Raw genomic sequence first — 19,505 nt, 5'->3', positions numbered from 1 at the left:
AGAGGGTTTGATCACGACAGTGTCAGTGTGAGAGCAATGCATGGATCGAAATACAGAGGAAAAGTTCACAAATCAACCACTCTTTCATTGCTAAGATTGCTCCTAGGTGGGACTGACCCTACATTAGCCAAGTACTAATGGTAGGTACATGTTTAAAGGGTCCGTTCCTTATAGCAGGAGAGTGCAATCTTTTTCCCCCTGCCAGCTGTCCTGCTTTCCACGCCCCCCTCCCTCCCGTGGTTCTAGGCGTCTGGGTGACATCACATAACCCCGCGGCAGCATTTGACGCATCTCCAGATGCCAGCTGAACCACGGTAAGTAAGGTTTACATAGGCCTTTGCCGCTTCCCCGGCACTTAATTTAAGTGCCTTCGGGAAGCGCGCGGGGCCTCTGTAAACTCCCACGCCGTCCGCTGTTAATCTCGCGTCCCCCCAGTTTGCGCACCGCTGCCTTATAGGAGCAAACTGTACTAATGGAACTTACATGGTTAAGGGGTCAGTTCTTCCAAAGAGCAGAGTGTACTAATGGCAGGGACATGTTTAAGGGGTCACATCTGGATGAATTTAGGCTTTTTCACAAAAAAAGTATCTTAAATCATTTTTTGAATTATTACATGGCGAGTGGACACTTGGGAGGGGTTTGATTTCCTCTGGCTGCTCCCTTTTGTCTGCTGTCCGTGTGTTCAAGAGTTTGCACAGGCAGAGACCACTCTCTTCCACTCTGGCATATTCCACTTTTTAAACCAATCACAAACGTTTCAAGTAATTGTTTTTTTATTAGGATTGTAACAAAAAATACTTACAAATGAAATGTGCTCGCACAGTTTGAGACTCGGTAGCTTTTACAACTCAAACGTTAAAACTAACCCAAGTATTTCCAGGACAAGACAGCAGCAGTCTCCTGGCGGCAGAGGTCACTTAAATCCCATCATCTGTATCCAGGCAAATCGTCTTTTGGAGGCTGATCAAGAAATGCGGTGACCTGGTCACGGACTGCTTTCTCTCTTCCTTATCCTGTAGCTTCACATAACTGGTTCTCAAAAAGAGGAGTAAATAAATCATGCTAAGACTGGGATGACAGGCACCCTTCTCGCCTCCAAACCCCCCCCCCCCCCCCCAATGTCTCTATGGGCAGTTATAAAAATGAATAATATATATCTCAACACCTTGCTTTTAAAAGGGACAGTCCCACCTAGGACAAAAGTGAATTAAGGACGGCGGTATATTTAATAGACCAGTGACGATTTACACCAAAAAAAAAAAAAGAGAGGTATTTGTAATATTTTTGGAAATTTCCATACTAAATAAAAGCTTTTTTTTTGTTTATTTTGAATATTTCTTTTAAGAACCAACGGTGGTAGCTGATAAGACTGTTTGTCAGTCCTCAAAGTCCCAAGCTAAATTATTTGTTTTGTTCATTGTTTAAAGTAATTATGAAGTCGCCATTAATCAATGATATAAAAAGGAGTATCGGCTATGATGGAATTCAGTGTTCCCAGAGAAAACGTTCAGGGCTTTTTTTTATATAAAGATGCATATAAGTGAAACCGCTCATTGCAGGGGGTGGGTGTGCATTTTGCCTCGCTACACCTTAAGCATCTTCCCACCACGGTCATTAATTAAGAGTCTTAGGTGGGGCTGTACCTGAACCCTTTTGGGGTTAATACAAGCAATGCTTTGGGGGTATAATTTGGAGCCTGGATACATAAACCTGCAGCACATAAACTCGAATACAGGGTCCGTATCAGGAGACATCTGCAGCCAGGAAATGTTGTGGGAAACAAGAAACAGACATTACATTTGGATTTTCTGCAAGAGCAGTAAATGACCTGACGTGTAACAGCCTGCAGAGCACGGAGTGACATACAGGACAAGCACCAAGCGGAGGTCTGCCCTTTTACATGATCTTACCCAGGGTTAGAGGGAAACGGACACCCTTTTCTTTATATAGCCATATACAAGGTTATAAGGCAGTGATCACCCTCTGTTTTATATAGCCATACACAGTTAGAGGACAGTGGTTAGCCTCCCTCTTCATATGGCCATATAGTTACAGAGCAGCGGTCACCCCCTTCTTTATATGGCAGCGGTCGCTCCACATTATATGGCCATATACAGTGTTATGGGACAGTGGTCACTCCCCATGGCCCCGCTCCTGATCTTGCTGTCGCACAGGGCCGTCCGCAGGGCCTCGGACAGCACAAAGTAATCCAGCCTCCAACCTACGTTCTTGGCCCGAGAGTTCATCATGTAGGTCCAGAAGCTGTAGGCGTTGGATGCCTCTGGGTACAGCTCCCGGAAGCTGTCCAGGAAGCCCTCGGCCAGCAGCTCCCCGAAGCCCTCGCGCTCCTGTGGGGTGAAGCCGGGTGTCTTCTTGTTGGTCTTGGGGTTCTTCAGGTCAATCTCCTGGTGTGCCACGTTGAGATCCCCACACAGTATCAGCGGCTTCTTGCCATCCAGCCCCTTCAGGTAGCCTCTGAAATCCACATCCCAGCGCTGGCGATAGTCCAGACGCACCAGGCCACGGCTCGAGTTGGGAACGTAAGCGGCAACTAGGTAGTAGGAATCAAACTCGGCGGTGATGACACGGCCTTCCTTATCGTGCTCCTCGATTCCTGGGGGGGGGGGGAAGAACCAGAAGAAGACCCACCAGATGTAACACAAGTGGGACACAGATAGGCAGCTCAGACACAGTGGAACTTCCTATCACAAAGTGACAGTGACACACACAGGGTGAAAAAAAAAAAATAGACGCTCCCACAAATCCTGTGTGATAAGTATTTAGTGAATTAAGTGTCAATTCTATATTAGTGACTTAATATATAACAAAGCGAACCAGAGAACAATAATAGTGCCTTGTGTAAAAAAATTCAATAAACATACAAATATAAAGTTGTAACCCCCTGCTCTGACCCTCTGGAAGGGACGGTCTCCACTGGTCCCGAAGAAATGCAAGTGTTCTTCAAAATCCAGGGGGAGCATGGGAGGAATTCAACCAAGGGAAAAACAGAAAAAATATCTAAGGTGTCTTGGAATTGTGGAGTACAAGGAAAACTTGGCTCTTATGCGATGCCTACTCAGTGTGGTAGGTTTATATAGGCACATCCAAAACCATGGCAGTGTAGTTCTTATATGTTGGAATCAGGTAGTTGGTACCTCAATATAAAAAGGAGAGAGGGACCAATGCGCAGATCAACAAAATAACAAGCTTAATGTATAATAAGAATCTCGCTCACAATGTGTACGATTTTTTAAAGCATTTAACACATCAGTGTCTAGTGGAAGACATTGTGAGCTCTCTCACCGCCCCCTCGAATGTTGCTGGTGGTCTGGAAACCCTGTCTCAGCCCTGCTGGAGTCTCTCGTGGGCTCCGCAATGTCACATCCGGTTCCTCCGGCGTCACTTTCGGGTTTCCAGCTGGGTAACGCGTCTACCAGTGCTGTGTCCGTTGAGAGGCCAACACTCTACAGGTTTCGCTTCCAGTTAGCTTTGTCAGGAGTGTACCCCCCCTCACAAGTCAATATATATAGTGGCACCAATTAATACCAATTACAATACAGATCTGCACTAATGATACACATTACAATATGAGAGAAGGAAATGGAGGAACCAGAAGTGACGTCGTGGAGCCCACGAGAGACTCCAGCAGGGCTGAGACGGCGTCCCGTACCACCAGTGGCATTCGAGGGGGCGGTGAGAGAGCTCACAATGTCTTGCACTAGACACTTGAATTGTCTAGTGCACGAGCTCACAATGTCTTGCACTAGAATGCTTTTAAAAATCGTACACATTGTGAGTCCGATTCTTATTCTTTTTATACGTAAAGTTTTTTATTTTGTTGATCTGCGCATTGGTCCCCCTCTCTTCTTTATATTGAGGTACCAACTACCCGATTCCAACATATAAGAACTACACTGCCATGGTTTTGGATGTGCCTATATAAACCTACCACACTGTGAGTAGACATCACATAAGAGCCAAGTTTTCCTTTTACTCCATAATTTCAAGACACCTTAGATATTTTTTCTGTTTTTCCCTTGGTTGAATTCTTCCCATGCTCCCCCTGGACTTTGAAGAACAAACAAAAGTGACCCACACCTCACTGAGACTTGTCCATCACAAAGTGACAGACATGGGACCTGTGGCCCACTGACTCAGTGCCTCCAATACGCTTGAAAACAAGGACTTCTGCCACATTAAATATGTGCCACGGTGAAACAAAGAGGGGACACAGAACGTATCCTCTCTACTAACAAGGTGACTATAAGGACCTATGACAGTCACACATCAGAGACCAACTTAATGCACCGAAATGCTATTACATCACTAGGAATAAAACTATCCTTCAAAAACCAGCCACAGATGTTCTACAATCTAGATCTCTCAGGCGGTTCGAAGCGCACAGACTAGGTGGGCCAAAAGGTTCTTCTCCACCATCAAAGTCTATGCTTCTATGTTTAAGAGAGGCACAGCCAGATATCACCAGGACTTGGCAGAAAGGCTTGCAACCTGTCATCCAACACCAGCTAGGAGGTGCTCGGGTGGAGTTCTTACCGATGCCGTAGGTGACCTTCAAAGGTTTGTCCTTGCAGAGCATCGCCACGCCGCTGTACCCCTCCTTGTCTTCGGAGCCAGCCCAGTACTTGTGGGGATACTCCGGCATGTCCTTGATTTCAAGGGGCAGGGATTTTTCAGCGCACTTGGTCTCCTGGAGGCACATGATGTGGGGGTCCTCTTCCCGCACCCACTGCCCGGGGAGACAGAGGACAAAGCGTTAACCACCAAAAAAAAAACAACTGGAACCAGAGCAGGTCACTGCTTCCACTGTGTGATTGTATAACACACACACACACACACACACACCTTTGGGGGCAGGGCCTCCCTTTCCATTATGTGGTCATCTACCTATTGCACTTATTCCCACTGAATGTACTTTACTTTACCATGCATTGCAATTTTGTAAAGCGCTGCGTACAACGTTGGCGCTATATAAATAAAATGAAACAGTCAACCATGTCTGCAGCACTTTAATGCACTATCCTTATATACAGATATATCTATATTTCTCACTTATGTAGCACGTTATAGAAAACAACTCAGCGTCACAGTGTCAGTCACCCTCTCTTGTACAACCTTCTTAGGTCGCGTTTATTCTCGGCGTGCGCACGACGGAAAACATGGCGTCACGCGCCTGTCAGCCAAGTTATTTGTGCTCAGTGTTTGCGCGGCGGGGAGGTATGGCGTCACAAGGCTGGTTCGACCCTCATTGGCTGAACCGCACACGTGATGCGCTCGCCACGCGTTAAAAAAATTTGTAGCTTGAAAATTCTGGGCGCTGTCGCTCTGCATCGCGACTGCGGGCACTACGGCCGCCCTCATCGACTTCCACAGATTTGTTGTCGCGCGCGCCCACTATAAACGCGGCCTTACTGCCCGCTCATATTTTACATCGATGACCTGCTCTTAGGATTTTGCTGAATCTTCCCCTTAAAATAGTTTTAGTTTCCAGGCTCTCTCATCCCCGGGCTCTGTTTATTTATACAATATTTTACCAGGAAGTAATACATTGAGAGTTACCTCTCGTTTTCAAGTATGTCCTGGACACAAAGTAAAATAAATAAAAAAATTTTGTTTATGCCTCGCCCCTCCCCCCACTCACCTTTTAGGAGGCTTAGGCCTGTTATATAGTGCGCTACCATGCACGTCAATTATAATTGGCTGTTAGCCAGACGTTTAAATACTTGGGACGCGCGCACACATGGCCTTGAGTGGTGGCACAGCAGACCAGGGAAATAACAATAAAATTTTATTTTTGCGCTGCTGCCATGCCGCGAACCAATCACAGTGCGGCCTAACGCTGTGACATCAGTCACGCCCCCTAACCGTGCGTCACCGCTTGCACCCTAACAACTAAACGCGCAACGCCGGGCGCACACCCGCGCCTACTATATAACAAACCTTAGAAATTATTTCAAAGCTTACAAAACGCCGAACAAGCACTTAATCAGTGCTAAATTCTACAAACTGCAGGCTTCGGACCCGAAATTGGTGTCCCTTGCGGTGTTACATCCCGTGCGTGTGGCCGGCAGAGCATGTATCATTTGGGCCGTTTATTACGAGATCTGAAAAAGGAAATAATGTAGATTCTATGCTCTATAAACAGCGATGGAAAAATCCTGGGGGGCTCGTTAAAGCCCTCACAACAGCGCAACCAACCCTGCTAGCACGAAGATAGGCTGAGCTGTTGCCGGACGCAGCAGTGAGTGACAAGATCTACTAAGCGTGAACTGCTTTGGCCACAGAGGTTTAGCGCCGTTATGCAAACTTGGCCCTGTACTCACAGCCAAGCCCTGTTTTTTCACCCAGGCCCTCAGTCCATCCACGTTCCAAGAGCTGATCTTCAGGGTGTATTTCTTGCCGCTGGCTGAGCTCAGCTTGTCCGGGGGGTCTTCATAAAGAATGGGGGCTTCTGCTTCCTTTGCGGGCTTCCCACCGCCTTTCTTCCCCTTCTTAACCTCCGGTTCTGAGGGACACAGAGACATACAATGAGCGGGGGGTAGTGGTTCCCGAGTCTCCCGCATGAGCTGCTGTCCTGTTTCTCCCTTTTTCTTACCGTTCCCGTCCTGCTCAGGCTCAACCTCACAGATCACTTCTTTCTTCCCCCGTTTGGGCATTTTCAGGCAAGCAGAGATCGGACGGAGGAAGAGTAGAGAGCGAAGCGTGGCAAGTACAGGAACTGCATGGGACAGAGGGAAACAATGTCAGCTAGAGAGGTCATCCCACCTAACACAGTGATACCAGGACCTGTGACACGTCTGTTCGGCCCTAACACACAATGACAGGAGAGATGCATAGCCTGATAATTCTGGCCCTGCTGGCTTTTGGTAGCACAGAGTGACATTAGGCACACTGTCCTTCCTATCAGTGTGACAGGCAGCGACCTCTGGTTCATGCTGCTGTTCAGGTAGGGCACGTGAGGTGGCACTGGCAGGGTGACAGGAGTGGAAGGTCAGAGGTCTCTAGCAGGGAAGATGGACTGACATTGTGAGTAGAGCAAAACCGGTGTTATGTGAGTCTCAATCCATTTTAATGCAACATCTCAGCCCCCCCCCCTCCCCCCCTCCGGCAGAGCTTCGCTCCCTCCCCGTCCTGCAGAGCATAACCACCTCTAACCCTCCAGCAGAGCATCACTTCTCCCATCCCGCAGAGCATCCCTCCATCTGACCCTCCCGCAAAGCATATCTCCCTCTCCCTCTCGTTCTCGTTTCTCGTTACCTCAGACCGACAAAAACAAAAAGCCTTCACGCCGGAAACTCCACGCGCCTGTTTAGCGGAAACACGTCACCGGATGCAAGAGGGATAACAGAGACACGTGTGAAGGGACAGACAGGCAGTACCGGGGCAGTCCGGAGCACGTGACACGCTAGGACCCCCCCGCCCAGTAACCCAGGGAGACCGCGTGAGGGGTGAGAGGAAGGAGAGACCAATAGAGAAGGGGGAGATAGAGAGAGGGGGAGAAACCAAGAGAGAGAATGGGGGTGAGAGAGGGAGAAACCAAGAGAGAGAGAAGGGAGGGAGAAAGCCCCTAAAGAGAGGGGCGAGATAATACTAAAATAAAGATGGTGTGAGTGAGACCTGGAGGGGAGGGAGAGAGCTGGAGGAAAGGGGAGGGGGTATCCAGACGTAAAGGGGAGAGGAAGAAGAAACCAGGGAGGGAACATGTTAGAGGTGGGGGAGAATGACTTAGTCAAGTAGGGAACCCCAGAGATGACACAGAGACTGCTGGGGGAGACCAGTTAAATTAGAGAGGAGGGGAGGGGGGGTCCTGTGACTTGGAGTATCTGACCACCCTCTCTTCTTCCCTCCCCGCCCCCCCAGGAGTCACCATGACCATCATACTCGGGTTCGAGGGGAGCGCCAACAAGATCGGGGTGGGAATCATCCGGGACGGGACAGTCCTGAGCAATCCACGCAGAACGTACATCACCCCCCCAGGGCAGGGTGAGGCACCACTAGGCCTGACCTATATCTCCTCTCCCCCCCCCGCCCCCATCCATCCATCCAAGGGCAGCGTGAGGCACCGCTAGGACTTGTACATCACCCCCTCTTGGGGCAGTGTAAGGCATTGGACATAGTGTGCGCGCCTGAGCGATCTGTGGACTCGTGTGCTTGCGACGGGGAGGCGTGGCCGTGACATCACCAGACTGATTCACGCTGATTGGCTCAAACACTCGCATGATGTGGGGGAAAAAATGTGTCGCTTCCTCGCACGCAGTACGGCCACCCTGATAAGTTACTCTATTTTGCTCGGGCCACGCACTATCACCGCAGCCTAAGGCCGGGGCCATAGAGGCTTCAGGAGAGCGGAGGCGCGCTAACGCTGAGGCTCGCTTGCTTAAGTCAGCGCGATTCCACGGACTTGCAGGCGAGCCAGCGTGCGCGAAAGGAGCCGGGGGGGAGGTGGTTGGAGGCGGGGCAGTGATGTCGCTGGGCCAATCGCCCGCGACGCACTGACGTCAACGTCACGGCGCCGTGACGTTGACGCTGCTTCAGGCTGATTGGATGTTTTCAGCCGACAGCGCGCTGAAAAACAGCTTGGCGTTCGGCTGAAAATTCCAAAGCCTCCGCACGGCTGCGGACGCTCGCGTGAGCCCCCTCTTAAGGCATCCTCATTGAGGATGCAGGGGCTCAGCGCGACCTGTCCTTCTATGGACTCGGCCTAAGACTTGTATATCACCCCTCTCCCGGTCAGTGTGGGAGACAATTTATTTTATTTATAAAATATTTTTTACCTCTTTGGTACAGAATAGTGTAATGACAACAACAGCATTGGCTGTTTCATACATGTAATATCTAAAGTCTTCAAGGAATGTAGCCAGGACGCGGATCTGAGAGACGCAGAGAAATTGTCCGAGCACCGGGGTGATCGATGCGAGAAGGAAAAGCGCCTGGATAGTTTTATTGAACCATAAGCAGATTTCTGGTGTTGATCTGAGGAGAAAAGTGCTGTGTACAGTGGGGGTGAGAATCCTCTTCAGATAATCGGATAATAATAACTTTTTTTAATGTAGCGCTTTTCTCTCGATGGGACACAAAGCGCGTCACAATTACAGTATAGCACGTGGTACACAGCACCTCCGAATGTTACAGACACAGTCCCTGCCGAGCTTACAATCTGTTTTTGGTGCTTGAGGCACAGGGAATTGAACAAGGTTCCCCTGATTCAAACTCCGTGTGGCTGTTTACGGAGGGTCAGTGTCGTTACTCACTGAGCCGCTCCTGCACAGTAACTTGTCCAGAAAGTATTTGAACGTTAGACAGGAGGGAACTGTACCTTGTGCCTGTAAGCAACCTACTGTAGGTACATTTTGCAATAATGTGTGTTGTAATTATATGAGACAAACGGCATGTTGAATTATATGGAATATAACGTTTGCTGAGGTGAGTTTAGAGTGCTGTACCAAGCACTGTCCCCATAATCAATAATTGGCATTAGCATCTGTTGTGCAATGTGCTTTCTGACCATAGGACGTAGGCAAGAAGTATTTCTATAAAGTGTCCCCAGGCTTTTAGGTGACCACAGAAATTACTGTTGCCCATTGAGTGTGTAACTCCCACCACAGGATGATACAGACTGTAATGACCTGTCCGTCCCACTGCAAAGTTGCATAGGAAACATATGGCCCATTCAGTATGTTGATCCTACTGTAGAGAGACAGTCACAAAAGTGTAAAACATTGTCTGCCCCTCACTGGACATAAGAGACCATTGGTACATGGTCTGCTCCTCATGGTGACACAGGGACAGAAGGGGACCCTGGGCCCTGGATGAGGTTTATTGATGGAGTGTGACAGTGATGTTCCCTGTGTGTTCCGTGCTGCAGGCTTCATGCCCAGTGACACTGCCCGGCATCACCGCTCCTGCATCTTGGACGTGCTGCAGGAGGCTCTGGAGGAGGCAAAGATACAACCACAGGACATCGACTGTGTGGCGTATACTAAAGGTACAGAGCACACAGGGAGCCCGGGAACACAGCCTCGCACACAGGGAGCCCAGGAACACGGCCTTGCACACAAGGAGCCCGGGAACACGGCCTTGCACACAGGGAGCCCAGGAACACGGCCTTGCACACAAGGAGCCCGGGAACACGGCCTGGCACACAGGGAGCCCGGGAACACGGCCTGGCACACAGGGAGCCCGGGAACACGGCCTGGCACACAGGGAGCCCGGGAACACGGCCTGGCACACAGGGAGCCCGGGAACACGGCCTGGCACACAGGGAGCCCGGGAACACGGCCTGGCACACAGGGAGCCCGGGAACACGGCCTGGCACACAGGGAGCCCGGGAACACGGCCTGGCACACAGGGAGCCCGGGAACACGGCCTGGCACACAGGGAGCCCGGGAACATGGCCTGGCACACAGGGAGCCCGGGAACACGGCCTGGCACACAGGGAGCCCGGGAACACGGCCTGGCACACAGGGAGCCCGGGAACACGGCCTGGCACACAGGGAGCCCGGGAACACGGCCTGGCACACAGGGAGCCCGGGAACACGGCCTGGCACACAGGGAGCCCGGGAACACGGCCTGGCACACAGGGAGCCCGGGAACACGGCCTGGCACACAGGGAGCCCGGGAACATGGCCTGGCACACAGGGAGCCCGGGAACACGGCCTGGCACACAGGAAGCCCGGGAACACGGCCTGGCACACAGGGAGCCCGGGAACACGGCCTGGCACACAGGGAGCCCGGGAACACGGCCTGGCACACAGGGAGCCCGGGAACACGGCCTGGCACACAGGGAGGCCGGGAACACGGCCTGGCACACAGGGAGCCCGGGAACACGGCCTCGCACACAGGGAACACGGCTTGGCACACAGGGAGCCCGGGAACACGGCCTGGCACACAGGGAGGCCGGGAACACGGCCTGGCACACAGGGAGCCCGGGAACACGGCCTGGCACACAGGGAGCCCGGGAACACGGCCTCGCACACAGGGAACACGGCTTGGCACACAGGGAGCCCGGGAACACGGCCTGGCACACAGGGAGGCCGGGAACACGGCCTGGCACACAGGGAGCCCGGGAACACGGCCTGGCACACAGGGAGGCCGGGAACACGGCCTGGCACACAGGGAGCCCGGGAACACGGCCTGGCACACAGGGAGCCCGGGAACACGGCCTGGCACACATGGAGCCTGAGAGGACAGCCTCACACACAGGGAGCCCGGGCTTCTTGGTCTGATTAGTGCGTGCTAATCCATTGGTTCTTCTCCCCTGAGCAGGGCCTGGGATGGGAGCCCCTCTGCTCTCCGTAGCCATCGTGGCTCGTACAGTAGCCCAGCTGTGGAAGAAGCCCTTGCTGGGGGTCAATCACTGCATCGGGCACATCGAGATGGGGCGGATGATCACGGGCGCAGAAAATCCCACTGTGCTGTATGTGAGCGGGGGCAATACACAGGTACCCGTCAGAATCCAGAGCTGGACTATACAGCACAGAACTAAGAGTGATACAAAGCCGTGACTGTGAGCTCACTGTCACAATCACCACTTTGTTTAGAGGAAAAACACTTTATTAACTTGAATTAAAAACACAGCTCACTATGTAAATCTGTCCAAAACGGGCAGAAAGACAGATATGCTGACCGCTTTCCCGTCTGCATCTCCTAATCAAAGGTGCAGGCGAAGGTGTGATGGGGGGACCTTGTGAGATGGCTCGGCATGTGCAGGACACTGAAGGATCTGTCCCTCTGTTCTTTTTGCAATAAGCCATCAGTCTCGTGGATGTGTACAGAGTGTTTTTATTGAGGTGGATCTCAAGAGGTCTTGAGAAAGGTCCCAGGTCAGGACTGAAACGTTGATCCACCTCAATAAAAACATTGCAAACGCCCACGAGTTGTGACTTTCCCTTCTTTATACTGTAAACCATGTAATCTCCAGGGTTTCTAAGCACCCATGGCAAGATTACAACATCTGTGAGTGCTCTGATATTTTTTATTGCTTACCCACTGTCCATTTACATGGGAGTTATATTTGTTTCTATAATAAGTACATTCCCCCCCCCCCCCCCCCTGCAGAATGAGGCAAATTGATAGCAGAAGTACCTGTACATTGTATTGTATGTATGTCTTTATTTATATAGCGCCATTAATGTACATAGCGCTTCACAGTAGTAATACATGTGGTAATCGAATAAATAACAGATAATATAAATAACAGATCATGGGAATAAGTGCTTTAGACATAAACATAACATTAAGGAAGAGGAGTCCCTGCCCCGAGGAGCTTACAATCGAATTGGTAGGTAGGGAGAACGTACAGAGACAGTAGGAGGGAGTTCTGGTAAGTGCGTCTGCAGGGGGCCAAGCTTTATGTATCATGTGTTCAGAATATCCACAGTGCTATTCATATGCTTCTTTAAGCAAGTGTGTCTTAAGGTGGGTCTTAAAGGTGGATAGAGAGGGTGCTAGTCGGGTATTGAGGGGAAGGGCATTCCAGAGGTGTGGGGCAGTCAGTGAAAAAGGTTTAAGGCGGGAGAGGGCTTTAGATAAAAAGGGGGTAGAAAGAAGACATCCTTGAGCAGAACGCAAGAGTCGGGATGGTGCATAGCGAGAAATTAGGGCTGAGATGTAAGGAGGGGCAGAAGAGTGTAAAGCTTTAAAAGTGAGGAGAAGAATGGAGTGTGAGATGCGGGATTTGATCGGAAGCCAGGACAGGGATTTCATGAGGGGAGATGCTGAGACAGATCTAGGAAAGAGTAGAGTGATTCTGGCAGCAGCATTTAGGATAGATTGTAGGGGAGACAGGTGAGAGGCAGGAAGGCCGGACAGCAGGAGGTTACAGTAATCAAGACGGGAGAGAATGAGGGCCTGAGTCAGAGTTTTAGCAGTCGAGCAACAGAGGAAAGGGCGTATCTTTGTTATATTGCGGAGGAAAAAGCGACAAGTTTTAGAAATGTTTTGAATGTGAGGGGCGAATGTGAGAGAGGAGTCGAGTGTGACCCCTAGGCAGCGTGCTTGGGCTACTGGGTGAATGATTGTAGTTCCAACAGTAATGTGGAAGGAGGTAGTAGGGCCAGGTTTGAGAGGAAGTATGAGGAGCTCTGTTTTAGCCATGTTGAGTTTAAGGCGACGGAGGGCCATCCAGGATGATATAGCAGTAAAGCTGCCCGCTTCTCTCCACCTTTCTGCTGCAGGTCATTGCATATTTGGAGCGCCGTTATCGGATATTTGGTGAGACGATAGACATCGCGGTGGGGAACTGCCTGGACCGCTTTGCCCGCGTGCTGAAGGTGAGAGGCAATTCCCAGGCTCCTGATATCTCTCTTGCCACATGCCGCAGCCCAGCTGCCCAGTATTGTAATGTTGGTCCTAGAGTATATGTTGGCGCTGCATACATAACCAATACGGGTGATAAGCACCCAAATCCAGTGTAATGAAGTGGTTGGGGGGTTAAAACTTTGCTTTTAATATAAAATCTAGATAAGAAAAAGTGTAAACAAGCAATGACTAATAGACAGGCTTCAAGGAAAGGCAGGGACCCTGAAACATTGCCATTTTTGTAAAGATTCCACAATAAAAGTGAGTTGAATCCAGCTACACTGGAGGGACACACTGATACTGTCTCTTTTTTTGTTTTTAATTTTTATACTTTTCAATGTATTTGAGTGCCGATCCAAACCATTGTTGTTTCTGTGTTGTCTGTAAGCCTGTTTTGGTGGCGCCCGTGGATCTGAGCACCAGGGCATAAGAAATGAGAAATATTTTAAGACAATGCTAATGCTGAGTGCAAGTTCTTTCTGGAGTTTTTTTGGGTGCAACTTACATAGAATTCACATCTCATAAAATGTATAAATACATATTTTCAGTGCAGGATGTCTTGCTGTACTTCCTTCTGCATACTTTTGCTAATTGAATAATAACCCTAGAAAAAGTAGTACAGTACCATCTTTATCCCCCTAGATTTCCAACGACCCGAGCCCTGGTTATAACATCGAGCAGATGGCTAAGAAGTGAGTATTGGGGGGGTGCCTTATACACAAGCTGTAGGATCCCTCTTATTATGTAGGGAATTTAAAACCCAATGGCCATGACGTCCTAGCTCTGAGTGCAGTACAACCAGTTTACACTTCTTCAGGTATCAGTTGTCCTGTTCACAGGGTGATTTGTATCTTCTTCACACTCCTGTGTAATTTAGCAGCAGGCTGACAATTGGACCAACCCGAAAATGGTGTCCTCCAAGGAGTTCCAGCTGCCAGAATAGCGCGCAGGGGCTGCTGTCCGTACATGGACTAGTAGGGATGTTTTTGAGGTTCTCTGTCTCTACTCTCCGTGTTTTCTCTCGCAGGGGAAAGAAGTTTGTGGAGTTGCCATACACAGTAAAAGGAATGGACGTGTCTTTCTCTGGCATTCTGTCCTACACAGAGGTGAGGACGCGGCTCTCTGCTTTCCTCTCAGGGTATCGCAGCTGTATGTGATTGTGCGTTATCGTGACTCTGTGCATGTGTTGGGACTTGGGGATATGGTACGTGTGCTCTTGGGACACGGGGGGGGGGGGGGGATATGGTGCGTGCTTGTAACAATAACACAGTGACAGACACATATTGTCATAACATGAACTTTAACACCCTTGCAGGTCTCTAATCTGTTGCCCGGATCAGAACCTTATCCCTTCACAAACCCCGTGCAGTCCAAGTACCCGGGTCACTGACACTTCTAATCTCCTGCAGTGTAAAACAGCTGCTCATCCTATTGTTCTCTGAGCCACCTGCTGCATGAGCTGCGATTACCCCCCAGTAATGGTGTGTAAATGGGATAGACTGTGTTAATCCTTCCTACCTTGTCCTTATCTGCCAAGGCGGGAACCCTCCCATAACAAGCTCTTATCACTGTGTGAGGAGGACTAGACAAATAGAAACAGAACTCTTATCAAAATAATGGTTGTGCTGACCTCTTAATAATCATGGGAGGTGTCACATTTAACTTGGGGATATTGAAAGCAGAACTTTAACCCATGAAGTGTTCGTGACCTACATTGCATGTGACTGGCACAGAACAGGTTAAACTGGCCGTGCTTCACACGCCATGCTTCCTTGTTGTATGTATATAACATGGACTTTGTTTAGTATGTAACTGAAGATAAACGCAGTGTTATATAAAGTGTCTACTCGCAGCGTAGTCTGTTATTTTGTGTTACTGTGAGATCCAAACCTTTCTCCATTAGTGTCTCGCATTCTGTCTGTTTGTGTTATTGTTACTCGCAGGTCCTGCCTGTGTGTGGGTGTCCCTGTGTTATTGTTACTCGCAGGTCCTGCCTGTGTGTGCCTGTCCCTGTGTTATTGTTACTCGCAGGTCCTGCCTGTGTGTGCCTGTCCCTGTGTTATTGTTACTCGCAGGTCCTGCCTGTGTGTGCCTGTCCCTGTGTTATTGTTACTCGCAGGTCCTGCCTGTGTGTGTCTGTCCCTGTGTTATTGTTACTCGCAGGTCCTGCCTGTGTGTGCCTGTCCGTGTTATTGTTACTCGCAGGTCCTGCCTGTGTGTGCCTGTCCCTGTGTTATTGTTACTCGCAGGTCCTGCCTGTGTATGCCTGTCCCTGTGTTATTGTTACTCGCAGGTCCTGCCTGTGTGTGCCTGTCCCTGTGTTATTGTTACTCGCAGGTCCTGCCTGTGTGTGCCTGTCCCTGTGTTATTGTTACTCGCAGGTCCTGCCTGTGTGTGCCTGTCCCTGTGTTATTGTTACTCGCAGGTCCTGCCTGTGTGTGGCTTGGTTACCCTCCCAGTAAGGTGCATGTTCGGCATTAACCCTTACTTCTCATTCCTTTGGCAGGATATAGCACATAAGATGCTGGCATCAGGGGAGTGTACGCCTGAGGATCTCTGCTTCTCCCTGCAGGTGACACACAGAGTTATTGATTTAGTTAGCATTGAGAGGTCACATATCCTCTGACACTCCCCACTCTGTCACTGTGGGTTACATGAAGCGCATTACTGATGGATAGGACCGATGTGTCCTGTCCCACTGTGACACTGCCCATTCTGTCCCTGCAGGAGACCCTCTTCTCTATGCTGGTGGAGACCACCGAGCGAGCGATGGCCCACTGCGGGTCACAGGAAGTGATGATCGTGGGTGGGGTTGGATGTAAGTGACACCACACTGGGCCTCTCTAGGAGTTAACAGCTGGAGCTATATGTGCAGGGATACAGCGCCTGACACCTCTAGGGCTAGACAACGCCGAGATACAAGGGCTGCCACCTCCCGGCCAGACAATTCAAGTGATGGGCACAGCGCTATGCGTGTTACTTCTGTCACATGCCGTCTTCTTCTCCAGGTAATATGCGTTTACAGGAGATGATGGGCGTGATGTGTCAGGAGCGAGGGGCCCGGCTCTTTGCCACAGATGAGAGGTGAGTGATCCTCGCATACATTAGCTCTGCCAAACCTGCAGTGCTGATTTTCCTGTTGAAGGTCACTCTCAACAAAATTCTGCCTCGGATCCCATTACTCCGATTCTCCTAGGTAGTGCCCTGTGTCTCACTGTTTTGTCCCCCTGTCCCACCACAGCTTCTGTATAGATAATGGCGCTATGATCGCTCAGGCCGGCTGGGAGATGTTCCGTTCCGGACAGGTCACCTCGCTACAGGACTCCTGGATAACCCAACGGTCAGTTTCTGCTCTCACAACTTACCTCAAATGCTGGAGCAGCCAAGGGGACTGTCCGGCAAGATTAGAACGCTATTGAATATTTCCCAACGCTCATAATCATGGTCTTGTCAACTGTTAAACCCATTCATTGCCTATAGTGGGAATCTGACAGGAAGGGGTTAATATACTTTCCTGAATGAGTGGCAGGAGAGCATAGTATTTGTACAGTAAAGTCACACACTTGTACCCCGCACAGGTACCGAACTGACGAGGTGGAGGTGACATGGAGAGATTGAGGATAAGCTTGGGCGGAACCTTCTCTTCCTGGAAGAGATTTCCAGACACCTGACACATTTCCCTCTGTGACAATGCAACAGTCATGCGGAATTCTACTGGCTCATAGAAGAGAAGCCCCACCGCCTGCATTATCTATACAGAACGATCCTGTGTTTTTCCTTTTCTGCACCATATTACAATCTGACTCGGACACACTTCCACAGGAACTGATCAGCACAGTAACAGATTATGCTGCCGGAAGGGAGTGCGGAAGGGGAGCTTTGTGGGTAAAGGGTGTTGGTACTGGCTGCAGCAGGACTAACTACAGGAGCTGGCACACAGCAGCAGAAGGTGATGTCTGTTTAGAATAAAGGTGCAGAATGGTGCGTCTAGCCCCATACCCCAAATAAGGACGTTGTACTCTGTCTTGGAATCAGGCTGTCATTTTATTTACATCACATGATTAACATCTTTATTCAGTGGCAGCGGCGTATGGAATAACAGGTTCTCTAAACGCTTTTGCTGCCGCAAAGGCAGCTTGCTCTGGCACCTAAAGGCTTCAGTAATCCAACTTGCACAACTGGTGGTAGGGATGAGCTAACAGTAACCCAACTCCTGAACTACCTCTCGCACAGAGAATCTGTTTCTTTACTGACTGGCGATTCTCATGTAGGAGCGTTACTCCTTGATGCCCTCAGTTTGAGGCTCTTCATCCCTTCAGGGCCAGACATGAAGGTGTCTAAACAGCGGCGTGACGGGAGGCAAGAGGGTGAATAAGAAACACTGGTCAACTCCAACACTTCGTATGTTGCTTAGGCCGCGCTTATGGTGATGCGACCCGTCGCCACTAGCAAAAGTTATAATTGAACTTTCAATGACGTCGCTAGCGACAGGGTCATTGATTGGCTCAGAGACAGTCACATGTGGCGACAGTCTCTGAAAAAAATCAAATTTACCCGGCTTCCAAATTTTCGGTCACTCCGTCACGCTTACTATAAGCTCTCACGACGCAGTCAATTGTTTTGTAGCGACGTCGCTGTCGCCGGCACTATAAGCGCAGCCTTAGAATTCAGATTCAACAGGGTGTAAATAGAGCAGCCAGCACAGACAAGTAAACTGTGACAGATGTAGCCAGACTTAATGATCGCACTGCGGGGGGACCCTCTGGGATATCTCTGTCCCACTCGGAAGAGCGGACGTCTCCCGAGGCATTTTGCTTTTCATGCTGTGTCTGCAGGGACATTGTCAGGCAACAGCTGTAGGTTGAAATAGCCGGGGTTCTCTGTACAGATCATTGGACGAGGTGCGTTCTTGTAAGATTTAGTGACCAATCGCTGCATGCTCATTATTTGTTACATCAGCGGAAGACTGAGCCAGCGGTCATAAAAAGGAATGTAATGAGCGCTAACTAATCTGAATGTAAGCGAGAAGATGGGGGTGGGGGTGGGGCACACCAAGGAGGGGGACGCTTTTATTCATAGGAAATGCTTTGTCACACCTGAAATTAAACCTTCAGTCATGTTCAAGACTAAAAAATAAACCCAGCTGGAAATAACACTCTGCTCGTTTCTCGCACATAGAACAAGAACACCCCTCTGCTGCCAAAGCGGCCAGCAAGAGGTTACAGAATTAATCTGAATTGGGACAAAATGATCGTAATCACAGCGGCACGTTTAACAGGTTACGGTGGGGGTTTTTTTTTAACACCAAGACTTAAAACTCCTCAACAGTTGCAGGCCTGTCACAGGTAACTAAATATACTTTCCCCAATTGTTACACATCATATAGTAAAAAAATGGAGTGTGTGTGTGTGTGTCTTGGAGCTTGCTATCCATATTGGACATTGACAATTTCGCTAGAGCGTTTGCTTACTGTATTAGTAATCTGCACTTCCAGTCTCGGGCTAAAGAAGTGCAGAACCAGAAACCTTGATCAAAGACCGCTAATTGTATATTGTTCGAAAGCAGCCGTTCTCGTATCAAGGTCCCCATTGGGAGTTTCGGCCAGAAACTGGGCCTGAAATGGACGCATAAGACAATCTAGCATGAATTATACCCCCCCCCCCCCCCCGTCTTTTGTCACTTGGGCCAAGCGTGGTTACGGATTCTGCAGTGTCCCATTTATGAGATTTAACATTAAACATCACTGCTGTAGGTTCACGTCGACTACAAAGCACCTTCAACCCTTCGAGTGACAGCCCCTCCAGCATATTGTGCTCTCACATGACCGTAACGGCACAATCAGAAGAGTCGCCGCTTTAATTCAGCGCTCCACGGGAGCGAGGAACGCGATCTCCCCTGCGAGTGGTTATTAAGTCCCAGGGCTGCTGGCCTGCCTGTCCTCATGAAGTGGTAGCTACGTGGGTTACGTGGGTGTTTCCCAACCAGGGATGTTAGAGAAAAAACATGGTAATAAATGATTTAGTTCATCACACTGGGGTGTCTTTGTCTTTTGTATGCATTAGGTCACTATCCCAGTAGCACGCCAATTGCCACAAATGTGTGTATATAAAAAAAAAAAAGCAGCGTTTGGGTTTTGAGCCTAGACTGTATGTCTACCCCAGTGGTGGTCAACTCCAGTCCTCAAGAGC

At 49.8% G+C, this 19,505-nt stretch overlaps 2 protein-coding genes across 6 annotated transcripts; one reads left to right on the top strand and one right to left on the bottom strand.

The window, feature by feature from the left end:
- Positions 1–755: 755 nt before the first annotated feature.
- Positions 756–7,410, bottom strand: APEX1 (apurinic/apyrimidinic endodeoxyribonuclease 1). Of its 2 annotated transcripts, none has more exons than XM_075568725.1 (5): positions 7,276–7,410; positions 6,614–6,736; positions 6,342–6,523; positions 4,555–4,747; positions 756–2,614 (listed from the first exon to the last, which is right to left on the bottom strand). In XM_075568725.1, exons 2-5 carry the CDS (start codon positions 6,672–6,674, stop codon positions 2,100–2,102), a joined length of 951 nt encoding a protein of 316 aa, XP_075424840.1. In that variant the 5' UTR covers positions 6,675–6,736; positions 7,276–7,410; the 3' UTR covers positions 756–2,099. The 2 variants fall into 2 exon arrangements, with proteins under 2 accessions (XP_075424840.1, XP_075424839.1); XM_075568724.1 differs by lacking the exon at positions 7,276–7,410 and adding an exon at positions 7,167–7,269.
- On the top strand, positions 7,312–17,340 carry OSGEP (O-sialoglycoprotein endopeptidase). Of its 4 annotated transcripts, none has more exons than XM_075568726.1 (12): positions 7,316–7,466; positions 7,879–8,001; positions 9,884–10,003; positions 11,284–11,459; positions 13,194–13,289; positions 13,960–14,009; positions 14,345–14,423; positions 15,824–15,889; positions 16,045–16,135; positions 16,326–16,401; positions 16,559–16,657; positions 16,896–17,340. In XM_075568726.1, exons 2-12 carry the CDS (start codon positions 7,887–7,889, stop codon positions 16,933–16,935), a joined length of 1,008 nt encoding a protein of 335 aa, XP_075424841.1. In that variant the 5' UTR covers positions 7,316–7,466; positions 7,879–7,886; the 3' UTR covers positions 16,936–17,340. The 4 variants fall into 4 exon arrangements, with proteins under 4 accessions (XP_075424844.1, XP_075424841.1, XP_075424842.1 ...); XM_075568727.1 differs by lacking the exon at positions 7,316–7,466 and adding an exon at positions 7,499–7,538; XM_075568728.1 differs by lacking the exon at positions 7,316–7,466 and adding an exon at positions 8,868–9,021 and having other exon boundaries at positions 7,878–8,001.
- The last annotated feature ends 2,165 nt before the right edge of the window (positions 17,341–19,505 follow it).

The sequence above is a fragment of the Ascaphus truei genome, chromosome 13 (assembly GCF_040206685.1).
Source record: "Ascaphus truei isolate aAscTru1 chromosome 13, aAscTru1.hap1, whole genome shotgun sequence".
NCBI lineage: Eukaryota > Metazoa > Chordata > Amphibia > Anura > Ascaphidae > Ascaphus > Ascaphus truei.
The sequence above is the reverse complement of the archived record's forward strand: the minus strand, read 5'-3'. Positions and strand labels throughout refer to the sequence as shown.

Coding starts and splice junctions, on each gene's coding strand:
- APEX1 (XM_075568724.1), bottom strand. CDS start 7,212: ATGCTCTGCGGGATGGGAGAAGTGATGCTCTGCTGGAGGGTTAGAG. Junction 6,524..6,613: donor GCCTGAGCAGGACGGGAACG/GTAAGAAAAAGG, acceptor TGTGTCCCTCAG/AACCGGAGGTTAAGAAGGGG. Junction 2,615..4,554: donor GAAGGTCACCTACGGCATCG/GTAAGAACTCCA, acceptor CCCCCCCCCCAG/GAATCGAGGAGCACGATAAG.
- OSGEP (XM_075568726.1), top strand. CDS start 7,887: ATGACCATCATACTCGGGTTCGAGGGGAGCGCCAACAAGATCGGGGTG. Junction 11,460..13,193: donor TGAGCGGGGGCAATACACAG/GTACCCGTCAGA, acceptor TTTCTGCTGCAG/GTCATTGCATATTTGGAGCG. Junction 15,890..16,044: donor ATCTCTGCTTCTCCCTGCAG/GTGACACACAGA, acceptor CTGTCCCTGCAG/GAGACCCTCTTCTCTATGCT.